Below are 14,264 nucleotides of genomic sequence, written 5' to 3' on the forward strand. Positions count from 1 at the left end.
TGTTTTGTTTGTTTATTGTTTAATGCCTTGCTCAGCCTGTGTCTGGACTTGACAATCCAGTGATTGATAATATGAGCAATGGTCCACACCATCAGGGTACGACGAACACGTGTCACCGAGTCTGACCACCCTATCCATTAAGTCGAATGTAAGTAACTAGACAATGTAATTCATTTGTTGTTGATAAACTCTAGACATGATGACATGCTTTACAAATGTCCACCAGTGCCTTAGAATAATCGCTTGAGCACATTTCTTGAAATACCCACTAGGACAAAAGCCCCTTATTTGATAAGCTACTGATAGCTCCACATGTAACTCCACACATCAACTTCACAGCAACAGCAACTACCTCGTTCTGTTTCTCTTCTTCTTTCTCCCCACCCTATTAAGACAAAATATTCATAACTGATCTACTATTGTACATGTTGGAGAATATGCATCTCTCGTTTAACATCCAACATGATGAAACTCCGTACAGCCTGCTTCCAGTGCTGTTCTTAATAAAAACATCATTCTGCATGTACTGTAACCAGATCATATTTAACTTAATGTGATATAGTTTTTTACTTAATAAAAATTGTCTTCAAGTTCCTACTTCATTAATTCTTTAACTTTATCATTTTGTCAGTAATCTGTAATCATCATACTTATCATGCTTATTAATAACCTTTTGTGTTTTGTCCAACATCTATTGATACATATATATTTGAAGTTGTTCAATACTGTATCTGGTATGTAACGAGATGCACTTGCTACAAAGCAGCAGACAAACACAGCAATCATCCAAATACCTCCTTCTCTGTGCTTTCTTCCTCATCGCCTCCCTAGCAACACAATCATTACTGTTTTCAGGAGATGTGTATCATAACAGTACTCAGAAGGAAATATGAACTACTCATAAAAAATTTCTACTGAAAAATGCAGAATACAAACAATGATTACACTGTATCTATATATGGCCATGCTTTGAAGTTTTTTACACTGCTCAACACTATCAAAAGCACAGAGATACTCAACAGTTTATACAGATAGGCGCTTCAATCATGTGACAATTGATAACAGTTGTTAACAGATGGGAACTTGAGCTTTGTGACCATTGATAACATTTGTACACTATTTGGGCACTTTTGACTCGTGACCATTGATAACAGTTGTTAACAGATGGGAACTTGAGCTTTGTGACCATTGATTACATTTGTACACTATTTGGGCACTTTTGACTCGTGACCATTGATAACAGTTGTTAACAGATTGCTCCTTATTATTTTATCATTGATAACAGTTGTTAACAGATGGGCACTTCAGTCAATGGACAGTCAACAACAGTTGTAGTGGATATCTCTCATGGATAGACAAGATGGCAAGCATTTACATTTTCAGCCATTTATGGAGCTGTCCGAAAAGCAGTTCACAACCACACCAAACAATTATACCTTATCCAATTTTTCTCCTTCTTCTTCCTAATGGAAAATATCAAATTTTAAGTATTGGAAGTGAATCAAAACATGAACTCATATTTTCTTCTAAATCAACAATAACAATGAAAAAGTTCATGAGGAAAGATGTCTGATGTGTAAACAATAAGGAGTCAGTAAAAATATACTGCAACAGAAAGAAATTATTAATCCAATCAACAAAACAGGCATTGTTTATACATATAGATAACATACGTTTAGCAAGTAAACATTGTCAAGTGAAAGTCACAGCAAATGGGAGAACTGACAGACAAGGGTGTTGTCTTCTATCAGCATGCGATCTCACACAAGTACAGTTACTGAGAAGATTTATGCTTTGGATGTCGTGTATTCAAAATATTTATCAACTTCATCTTCTTGAAGACTGAAACACTTCCTTCAAAGCAACAATTCATTCATTCTCAAAACAATGGTTCACTGGAAGTGCATAAGTAATTTGTCCTTCCATATCAAAATATTATTTTGAATGATTTGGACACATAGAAACTTTTATTACAAGGAAGTGTAATACACTGTTTATTCAATGATTAACCAAACAAATTTGTAATATTTTGATGAATCAATTTTGAATATGAAGATTATAACCACACGCAGCATTTTGCAATATGCACTCACATCTACCTGGACACACATCATCTGTGTCAACATTTGCAATTATACAGGTTACTTTCATTTTGTCTGCCATTTCCATTTCTTATGGAAAAAGATGAAAATCAGATCACACGGTCACCATGTAACTCCCTACACATATCATGGGTGTTGGGTGAGATGTTAAGTGCGTGAGTTGGGTTTTATGCTAGTTTTACCATTATTCCAGTCATATTATGGTGGGGACACTAAGAATGAGGTTCACACATTCTACCATTGTAGGGAATCAAACTCGGGCCTGTGTTGTGGCGAGCCACTTCAACCACCAGGCTACCCAACTACCCAGGGTGTGGTGGAAGAAAAAGGGGCATCTGCAATCATACAGATGGGAGGAGAGCCATCCTTCCCACGGAGAAGTGCTCCGATTCTACAGATTCGACTATCGGTTACTACTACTAGGGGGTGGGTCTATCAAACCAACACAAGTACCTCGTCCTTTTTCTCTGCAACTTCTTCTCCCTAACAACATAATCATTGATTTCAGTCGATGGTTGTTTCAAATATTAAATGTTAACTACTCACACTTTTTCAAGGTTCAGGTAATGAACAACGCTGTTTACCCTGATTATATTTGATATGGTCAAATTACACAGTTATACTAGGATATAGGTCATATTTTACATGATTCACATGGTCAGATTACATTACAAAGTATTTTGACCTGGTCAAGTTTCATATTTATAGAATATTTGCATAGTCAACAAATTACCTGGTCAAGTTTCATATTTATAGAATATTTGCATAGTCAACAAATTACATATTTACTGTATAGTATTTCTATAGAACATCTGAATGGTCAAGTTACATGTTCATAGTGAAGTCTACAACAAAATACATCCAACTTATGATCATATCATGATCATACTAATTTCTCAATTATGAATTGGATTATTTCAGTAATGTTCAATGATAGTTCAGATAGTGGCGAGATTCCTACATGGTATTGGTGGATGCTATTTCTCTGTAAGGAGATGAAACATGCATGGAACCTACATACATGTATTACTCACAAAGTACCAATCTGATAGCATGAATAGGGAGGTTCTGAATGGCCTGTCATATCACATATTGTCAATTGACAACTTAATATCTTCTTAATTCAAATGACTGACAATGATCTGATGAATCTAAACTAAAATTTTGTTGCTATTAATGACTGCTTTGTAATCTAAGGGTAACAGGATCCATTGCAACAATGGGGACAAATACCTCATCCGTTTTCTCTTTTTCTTCACTTTATTCCTCCTTGCAAAATAATCATGACATTGTCTGCACATTGTTCCAACATGTCATCAAACATTCCACTACACTACTAAGTTTAACTAAACACTTCACTCTTAGTTTTATGCTATGAGTTTGTATTTTCCAAAGGTTTCAGAGAATGTCGTTTTTTATCTAAAATGTCAATACTATTTATTTATTTGTTTCATGCTGCACCCAGCAATATTCCAGGTACATGAATAGCCCTAAAATGATCGAGACTAGACCAGACAATCAAGTGATCGATATTGTAAGCAAAGATCCACACTTTGAGGTACAAGAACATGCTATCAAGGAAGTCACCGAGCCATGCCACCTGACCCCTTTGATCGCCTCCTACGCTGTCGCTGGGGACCTATTCTAACCCGGACTCCCCCTGGGTGATGTCAATACTGATCATCCTGAAACATCTGGAATGATCCATTAGGTCAAATATCTGCTGCACTATCGTAACAAGAGTGAGTGAGTGTTTGTTTTTACGCCACTTTTAGCAATATTCCAGCAACATCACGGCGGGGTACACCAGAAATGGGCTTCATACATTGTACCCATGTCGGGAATCGAACCCAGGTCTTCAGCATGACAAGCGAACGCTTTAACCACTAGGCTACCCAACCGCCCCTTCGTAACAAGAGTAATTATATATTTTCAAGGTTTTGTAAGGAAGGGCAACATGCACACAGCTAGCGACTAGAGATACCTTCTCTGCCTTTTCTTCCTCGTCTTCCTCCTAACAAAACAACCATTTACCAATCAAAAACATGGAAATTTGAAATGAAAAAAAATTAAAAAAAATATCTCAGTGTTGCATTGGGGCTTTGGGTCTTTGATTCTTACATCAACGACCCCTTGAAAAATAATTGAAAAAATAATGAATGCCTTTCACTGAGCATGCTGATTGCAGTTTATTAATGAATTATGTATTCATAGATCCTCAGATTAAAGGTTATATTTTTTATCACAAGCCATTGTCATTGGATAATAATATCAAAGCTTCATTAACTACTAAGCAGTAATTGATGGACTGGACCAATATTCTCGGCAATGTCCTAGTGTCCAGTTTATAAGGAGGGAATGGGGAGCAAGATGTTCATTTACAAAGGAGAGAGGTGCAACACTCAGCTAACAGTCATAATTATCTTATAATATGAGGCAAAGTGGAAAATAATATCCACCTACAGGATTGTATATTATCACTGCATACAATTATTTCGCCTGTCTGAAATACATGAGCACACAAGGAGGGTTGTTGTTGGAGATATATTACCTCTTCCCCACTATAAATCTATGGTTAAAAACATGATGCTCGTTGGAAGGAAAAGTGGCATTCTTATTTTCCTATTTTGTTATGCACATTAGATATCAACATATTATAATAGCACTTCATTCATATCTGAACACATTATATTGTAACAAACTCTAAATTTTCTATTTATTTTGATGTCCTTTCACACATGAGCATGAACAGGGACAGTACAATAGAACAAAAAGAAGTATATGATACTTCATGTAATGTATCTGAGTACTGGAAGGGATACTGACAAACAGAAAAGGGCAGCTTGCACAAAATGGAAATACCTTATCCTTTTTCTGTTCCTCTTCATCACCCTAGCAAAATAATCAATACATAAGGATAACATTATATTAAGGAAAATTCAAATGTGACTTTTGTTTGTTTGTTGCTTAACGCTGCATTCAGCAATTTTCCAGCTATGACGGTGGTATGTAAACAATCGAATCTGGACAAGACATACCAGTAATTGATATCATGAGAATCGATCTATGCAATTGGGATACAATTACATGCTTCAACCAAGTCAGCGAAACTGACCACACGATCCCGTTAATCGCTTCTTACGACAAGCATGGGTGGCTGAAGGTCTATTTTAACTCGGATCTTCATGTGTCTTAAATGTGACTAATCAACAAATGCTTCTTGAATAAAAGAGAATATTCATGTAGCTTAAATTAAAGCATGTTGTTAAAACCATGTCTCTTAAAAACTTAAATACAACAGATGTGAAAATGATTAAGTACAATGTAAGTATTCTTACTTAACAGATTCTACCAACACAAACAACTGTCTGCACATATTTCATTATCAGAAATGTGAAATACTTACTTTAACAGGTTTAACATAGAAGTTTCACCTAAACATGCATGTGTAATGCAGAAATCTGATCAACGGGTCAAACATCTATGAGGAAGTCAAACAAAATGGAGAACTGCTGTCACTACAGGAGAATGATTTCCTTGATAAGTTTTTGCTCAAGACAAACCAGGGACAGACACAGACACTAGTCTGTCAGTCCAAGACTTTTTACAATCTAGAGGGACAAATGGAAATCTAAAATAAAAAAAATAGAGTTATGTTACATTAACCACTAATTCAAGTGAGCAGCGAAATATTTGGATATGACCAGTGGTACTACCCCTGCAAACCATGCACAATGTTCAACGTGTCCAATGATCAAACATGGGGAGTCATCAGCTGATTTACATGTATATCGTGTGTTTATATTCTCTTTCTACACCAGGTGCTATGGGGTAAAACCCCCTTCAACTGAGACTTGGGGCATGCTTGCAACGCCTGGCACGTATAAATCTATTTTCTACTAGGGAAATCAAAACCACTGCAATAAAAATACCTCTTTCTTCTCCTTCTCTTCCTCTTCTCCCTATTAACAAAATTATTTAAAATACTTTTTTCCCAAAACAGCCTTTAAGACAATCAAATATCAATTATATCCATGAATTGAATTTTGTTTATAGAAAAGACGGTTCATAAAAAACATAAGGATATTTGGTATAGTTTAGGTACTAACTTCCCAGATGCTAGCCGTATAGCCTATATATATATATATATATATATATACCGTATATCGCTGTGTATAAGGCGACCCCACGTATAAGACGACCCCCCTGTACACGCCTTTAAAATCAACCCAAAATCCTATACTCCGTGTATAAGGCGACCGGGAATGAAACACATCACAAGTCTGACTGATATAGAAGATTTAACCTGCGCTTTCCGACTGTAGCGTATTTCGCACACGGACATCAGAAGTTAGTTAGTTACTTTGGAGATTTAACGTGCGCTTTCCGACTGATGCGTATTTCGCACACATCACAAGTGCGCACACAAACCTTATATATGCAATAAAAATATGTTTATCTTGCGTTGTTTTTTTTCTACAACGATAGGTCGCGTGTGTAACTCCAGCACACGTCGCCATTTTGTGTTTACACGGTACGACACCAAATTGGTGCCCGTAAAATAAAATTCATTTATGAAGTAATAACATATAAGAGACAATGGTGAGTAATTTAATCGCCAATTAACTATGTTGTAACTAACTAGGCTTATGTTTGCTTCACATTCAGCGTGTTTATTCCACAATCACTTGTACACACCGTCTCCAACACTTGTTAATACAACTGTAAAAACAGCGGGAATTGATTTCAGCTTCACCGGTTATCACATGTTAGGTCACATGTGCAATATGCAAATGCTTACCAGTACTTCCGGCTCTCTACTCGCGGATGTTGATTGTTTTACCGTGTCAGGTGGTTTGACAATCTGCATCGAGGCGAGGGTCATTTCAACTTTATTTGCAGAAATTATTAAACTTTATTCAAGGAAAAGAGATACAAATCATGTTTATGTATGGAAATAGTTATTGGAACAGTTATTTAGGACGAAATGCGAAGTTTTATTGTCAAATGCTGGGCTGGCTATCGGACGCCGGTTGACATCGCCAGTGGAAAAAAATGTGAGATCTTCGACTCCGTGTATAAGACGACCCCCCTTCTTAGCCCCCTTATTTTAGGTACGAAAAACTCGCCTTATACACAGCGATATACGGTATATATATATATATCATCATCATCAAGAACTAATGTCTAGGCATGAAACTTTCCAGATGCCTCAATGGCAACCACGCCTAGAAATACAGCCTATATAGATAAATAGTCTGTGATAATGAATGATCATCAAGAACTAGTTCTGCTTTCTTGGTATGAAACTTCCCAGGTTCCTTCATTATTGTTCATGGCAACCATGCCCTGTCATATAACCTTCATACATGTATTGTCTATCTTCAAGAACTAAAACAAACTGATAACATACATCACACGGGAACACGCAAGGACATTTCATTTCAAAGTGATATGAAAGACATGCACTTCAGTATCAGGGACACCATGGTTATTTAAAGGCATTGTTTTTCATTGATAGAATGATACCTTCAATTTAGAGAAATTTGTCATTTTACAAAAAAATAAGAATAATATTCATATTTTATAGTCTGAGATTTTTTCAGCGGGAAAATATTGATTTCTGACAAACTGGAGGGACCTATCTCACAGAATAACTCAACTAGTTTAGATCGATTTCATAATCTTATTCAATAATTTACTGTTCATATACAATTCATTGATAGCACCTATACAAGTAAGCCTCATGTTAAAGGCAGTGTCAAATGTACTCCTTAGACTGACCACATCGATAAACATACTTCACATTACATGACATCATTCTCTGGCTTTCAAACTTTAAGGTACATCCCATCTTCCCGAGGCAAGGGCGTTAACTGACTATGAAAGTCCAGTTTCCATCCTTGCCAAACTAGGCTGAAATTCCAGAGTTACATTTTGCCTGGACTAATGTGTCTATGCATAGTCCAATCAAAATCGTGTAAACAACATGGACTTCAATGCGCAGATTTCTGTCGACTGCAGGGTTTGCAAGGCATAAATAACATCAATTGGGCGTCAACAGATATTTTGCAAATCCTTTCATGGTTTTAATCAAGGTGCTCTAGTGATTTGATGCACTTCGAAGAGTAAGACCCGTTTTATACCAATATATAGATCTTGATTATCGATCAGATCATCTTGACTGGGCACCGCCATTTTGTTTGAAGCAAGTGTAAGTGATATGAGAGATGGAATCTGATTGGTCAATAGGAGTGACATAGAAGGGACATAACTCGAAAAAGCCACTGGTTACGCTACAATCGAGCATGAAAATTCCAGCCTAGTTCGGCAAGGGTGGAAACTGGACTTCTATAGTCAGTAAACATCCTTGCCTCATGAAGATGGGTACATACATGGAAAGCTGACACAGGATGTTAACCTCTCTGCATGCAATCAAGGCACTGTGTGTGTCTGGTGCATTATCACACAGAGAGTCCTGACAGAAGGAAGTGGGACACTCTCACACACAAAACAAATACCTCTTCCTTTTTCTCTTCTACTTCTTTTTCCTAAACATAACAATACACTCATCTTTAATGTTATCCAATAAATAAACTTTTCAAAACTATTTACAGATTGAAGGCTTGACACTGACAACATGGACAAAACTATCTCTACTCCTTTTTACAATATCGTCAACGTTAAAGGTAAAACTTTGGAGAGTTAATATATGAATATATTTTTATAAAGAAAATACCAGGCTAAGGCTAAAAAAAATAATAGTATTGGTTCTCAGGCACCGCCCACATCATCATAAAGTCTGCCGCACATTTCATTTTATTTCCATTTTTAAAAAATGTAAATCTTTAAATATCCACCACCTCGAACATACGACCCTGGCAGTGAAATGCTACAATATTTAAGAACAACATGATTTCGCCGAAATTATTGTCAATAAAATTCCTCTACATACTAGCTTGAACAACCAAAAAAACAAAAAAACACCACCCGCCCTCACTATATTTTCAAATGCCATTGCCTGAGAGCCAATACTTTTTTTTTTTTTAAGCCTAATCATGCTAATTGAACATAGCTAAGGCTTTCTCACTTATTCATATATTACTGTTTACATTTATACTTTAGTGAGTGAGTGAGTATGGTTTTACGCCGCTTTTAGCAATATTCCAGCAATATCACGGCGGGGGACACCAGAAATGGGCTTCACACATTGTACCCATGTCGGGAATCGAACCCGGGTCTTCGGCGTGACGAGCCAACGCTTTAACCACTAGGCTACCCGACCGCCCCACATTTATACTTTAACACAATTGTAGTCTGTGACTTGTCCGAAGCCAGAGTCTAGTTAGCTAAGCGAATAACAGTCCAAATGATAATACTGAGATGTTACATGGTGCTATAAGAGCCAAGTCCTGTCCAGTAGACTGAAAAGTCTTGGGCACAGACCGCAATTGTAGCTGTACGGGGCTGCAAGACCTGTACATGACTTGCAGAAATCACAAAATATTTGAGTGAGCGAGTATGGTTTAACGCGGCTTTAAGCAATATTCCAGCAATCTCACAGCAGGGGTCACCAGAAATGGGCTTTATACATTGTACCCATTTTGGGAATCGAACCCAGGTCTTCAGCATGACAAGCAAACGCTTTAACCACTAGGCTACCCGACCAGTCTCAAAATATTTGAACCTATACCAGGTAATATTATCTAACTGAACATTATTAAGTCAAGGCAAAGGTCAGTTATGTAGGGAAGGGAACCACAGCAACAACAACAATACCTCATCCTTCTTCTCCTCCTCCTCCTCCTCCTGGTAACATAAGCATTAACACCATCACACTCTTGCATGTCTGGTTATTTGTTGTTTAATGCCGCACTAAGCAATATTTCAGCTGTATAACGGAGATATGTAAATAATCACATCTGGACCAGACAATCCAGTGAATGACATCATAAGCATAGATCTATGCAATTGGGATCTGATGACATGCACCAACCAAGTCAGTGAGTCTGACCAACCGATCCGTTAGTCATCTCTTACAGGTTGCTGAAGACCAATTCTAACACTGATCTTCACGGGGGGATCTCTCATGTAACAGAAGGGGGACTGACATACTTGGATGTGGGGCGAATGTGGTAGCCACAATTAGCAATATTCCAGCTCTGTCACAGTGGCCATAAGATCCTGACAATAACCAATCAGTTAACCCCACTGAAGTGTCTGCCGGAGTGAGTTGTGTGTTTCAGTCATATCACAGCATGTCATTTAATGTGGGAGGAAGGTCTGAAGTGATACAGGACATTCATCACTTCGGTAAACTGAAACTTCGGTATGGATATGATGATGACCATGCTTGAACAATCATGGTGAATAGCAAACTCAAACCCATGATCACGGAATCCTCCACAGTGAATAGCACAGCCCTAACGACTGGCCACCTGTGCCATCCAGTCTTTATTAAAGTAAAAGTATGAGGTACATGGGTTTATTTTGGCTTCCCACTGGGTTACACTCTAAAACTCCATGTAGTTAACCACACATTAGATGATATCTACATTATTAATGCTTATTATAGCTACTATGACTAGTACTGTTGTAAAACATTGATGTCATTGCTTCATCAACATGATGAAAAACATGTGTATAATTACTGCAAGATTAACGTTTAGTCTCTGAAAATATATGATTTTGATAGAAACAAACAACTCCATTTAAATTGAAATGGAGCCCTAATGAGATGGGACATTCAGAACCTGTGGAAAATCTAGACTTGCTTCATTTTGTGGTATAGCATTGCAATAACGGCTGGGCAGAAGGTCCAAGGACTGAGAAAGAAAACATATAGTCCAAGGACTATAGAATACTGCATGCATTTAGAGAAACAAGTGAAATATGTCAGGTATGTCAACTCCAAGCATGCCTTGCTGAGAGGAAATATGATAGTGAGTATACAGGTCTTCACGTCTCAACATAGCAGTACCATGTACATAATATACCATAAGGATATCATAATGAAGTTTGTATTTATATGACACAATCAGTCAGATTTCCTTTCCTGGAAATGAACAACATGGTATCATAGGAAAACTGTATCATGGATGAAGTAACTCTTAAACAATATTAAACGTTACGATGGTTCAGGAAATAAAGAAATCTTTACAACGATAACAAAGTGAAGACGACCTACAGAATACAGTGTCATCATAAAGTGTGATAACAGTGATTGTGTGATTAAAACATAAATAAAATTCACCAACAGCCGTGACAAAGTACAGTGATGCAAATGGTGTGAAAACTGATAACAGTTGTGAATATCCACGCATGATCTGTAAATGAAAAAGCAAGTACCTCTATCTGTGCTTGTGATACTTCAATTTTGTCAGCCATCTTCAGAAAAACGTATATGCCGTTTGATTCCACAGCATCATAAAAGCGATCATAGCCCTGCAAGGAAAGGAAAGCATTGAAACCAATTCCATACAACATGTACAATGCAGACGCAGTTGGCAACAACAGTCAAAAATATGGTCACCTTTAGTGAGTAAGTTGGGTTTAATACCACTTTTAACAGCATTCCATTTATATCACAGTGTGTCAGCTTAATGTGGGGAAAGCTCACAGTGATGCAGGTTTCAGATGGTTTCCACTTTGGTGAAACCCATGAGTATGGGTGCAGTGCTGACATCCTTGGTGCAGGAACCTTAGACGACTGGGCTACCAGTGCCCCTGTTGACCTTTATTCAAAAACAAATTCCACTGTTCTGTTCCCAATTACAACATACTAGTCGAACTAAAGGAAGAAGAGTAGGGGATAGAATATCAGTTAGAGAAGCAAGAAGATATGCAGTCTAATCCTTGGTAAGGTTGGTTTGAATATCAACCCTAATCATCAATGAAATGGCTTTAATCGGAGTAAGCAATACAGAATCATGTTAATAAATATGATATTGATATAACACTGATAAACCTTTAATTCTAACATTTTCATAATTATTTACCCTAATCATCAATGAAATGGATTAATCGTAGTACAGTAGTACTTAATCAGTGGTAGAAACTAACATGTTTGGTCTTCTAGTCCTTATGATGGTAACATATAGCAAAACCCCTAAAACTTGGCAAATTTGTACTAGTCCTTATGATACCTTAACAACTGGGCAGTTTGGCAAGGACTACAGGACTAGTGCCAATTTCTAACGCTGCTTAATCATGTTGATAATTATGATATTGACAAACATTTTATTCTTCAGTTTTCATAATTTTATTAACTACTTAAAAGAGCTGTGTTTTCAATAGAAATGTCTCTGGGTCTCACAATGAATTGTTATTACATCAGTCTTGTCATGTGCAAAAAGGGAAGAAGTAAAAGGCCTGTTGTTAGGAAGAACTAGATAATGGCCTTTGAAGATGACAAATAGGTTCTTTACAGATTCCCTTGTATGCTCATACCACTGACACAGTGAAGCAGGGTTGAAGCAGATCGGATCACTTTTTAGGACATTTACTGATTGTTATCCAAATATCCTGCAGATAATTTTAAAATTTGGTAATGAAACAGAAGAATGCCCAAAGTTACAAAATATGAAAATGTCTTAAAGCCATTTCTCTCCAACAAAATCACTGGTGAAACAAGTTGTACTGTTGACCATGTTAACAGGGAGAGGAACTAGGAGGCCTACAGTAACAGTGTCATAACCAAAACCCTCAACATGCACTTTCATACTCCAGCCTTAGAAATTTGTTTTTCTTAAAGTCAAGAGGACTAGTGGAAACCTTCTTACACTATTCCTCAGAGTTTGTAGCTAGTCCTGCTTGAACGAGACAAATATGTTTTCTATGTATTGTTCACATTTTCTATGATGTTATTTAGTTCAAATTTGTAGTAAAATTGAAGCCTTGAGAACTGGTTCAGAATCATAGCCCTTAAATGTAACTAGGCAAAGGCTACAATCACTGGAATTTTACTTGTCCTCCGTACAATGTAGTAGTCACGGGCTAGCAGACTAGCATGACTTGAAGGCTGCACACGGTGACTGTTAATATTTAATGTGATAGACGACTTACCCCACAGTACTCATCATCACTGAAGATCTGTGGTGGCAAGGGGTTCTTCATTCCTTCCTTTGGTTCTGCATTTGCCCTCATAAACTTCTTGTCTTCCTCTTTGGAGGGATCGGAGATGTCAATTGTCTCCATGGGTATATTCATGCTGGAGAGAATGTCCGTCACGTGCAGCATCTCTTTCTTAAGCTGAAAAAAACCCACAATGGCGACACTCATTGTGCTGTTTACATGGTTTACCCAGTCCATCGAAATATTACATATAATTTACATAATTATACATTAATTCTTCTGTGACTGTATTGGACAATATCCACACACAAGGGTTATATTGCGATATGTGTATTGCTGACATCCGTATTGCAATATACCGGTATATCGGTATACTGGAGTTACACTGCACACCCCTAATTATGAGCTGACCTTACTTGACCATGTGGACAGAATGACATTTTAATTTAATCAGGCTTTGGACTGACTAGTGGCTAATGTCCCTGATTGGAATTGTCTCATATTAAAGTATCTGCCAAAGTGTCATCATTATTACTGAGTATGCACTCACTGCATCCAGTGTGACAACCGAAGATGTATTCAGAATGGGTGAATGAGAGAATTTTGTTTTACGGTATAGTAAAGAGATGCCTGCTTAAATAGTGTTTGAAGGAGTCCTGGGTCCTTGAGGGTTGCTCAGGGATAGAGGTAGTCTGAGGTAGTAACAGTCCAGATGGACTAGTTGTTTGCTGCTATTTTAGTCAGTGGACCTGCTAAATCTATCATTTTTAACATAAGGGTCATAACAAGGACCCCTTTGACTTTCATTTGAACACAGCTAAACTGTATTCGTCCCTTCAGTTGCTAACCAGCAGTCAGTACCTTGTGAAATGTATTTCCAATTTATTACTTTATTTGTGAACTTCTTTCATAGTAAACACTCCAATTATAGCTGATGGCGTCACTCTCGATCTGGGTACCATCGATATGTACCCTGGGTACAAATCGATATATTAAATTGTACCCAGACTTTGGTAACCATGTCGTTTTGTACCCTGTCCATATCTATTTGTACCCAGATTTCTGAAATCCTGCGACAGGCTATGTCCT

General features: G+C 37.3%; 1 protein-coding gene across 15 annotated transcripts in view; it reads right to left on the reverse strand.

Annotated features, from left to right (window-relative positions):
- LOC124113261 (trichohyalin-like) overlaps positions 1-14,264 on the reverse strand; it is a 32,492-nt gene that overhangs the window by 16,405 nt on the left and 1,823 nt on the right. For 7 of the 15 annotated variants that reach the window (XR_007218254.1, XR_007218252.1, XR_007218249.1 and 4 more), the window contains exons 2-3: positions 13,167-13,352; positions 11,451-11,546 (exon numbers count right to left, since the gene is read on the reverse strand). Coding sequence is in view for 1 of the 15 variants with exons in the window: in XM_048383539.1 (XP_048239496.1) it covers positions 353-385; positions 795-827; positions 1,437-1,463; positions 11,451-11,546; positions 13,167-13,352 (375 nt within the window). In the remaining 14 variants the exon portion in view is untranslated. Of the gene's footprint in view, positions 1-352; positions 386-794; positions 828-1,436; positions 1,464-4,964; positions 4,995-6,034; positions 6,065-8,623; positions 8,654-9,881; positions 9,912-11,450; positions 11,547-13,166; positions 13,353-14,264 lie in introns of all 15 variants that reach the window. The other 8 variants (XR_007218241.1, XM_048383539.1, XR_007218245.1 and 5 more) reach the window with 7 other exon arrangements.

Source organism: Haliotis rufescens, unplaced genomic scaffold (assembly GCF_023055435.1).
Source record: "Haliotis rufescens isolate VD_foot unplaced genomic scaffold, xgHalRufe1.0.p SCAF_5, whole genome shotgun sequence".
In the NCBI taxonomy this organism is placed as follows: Eukaryota; Metazoa; Mollusca; class Gastropoda; order Lepetellida; family Haliotidae; genus Haliotis; species Haliotis rufescens.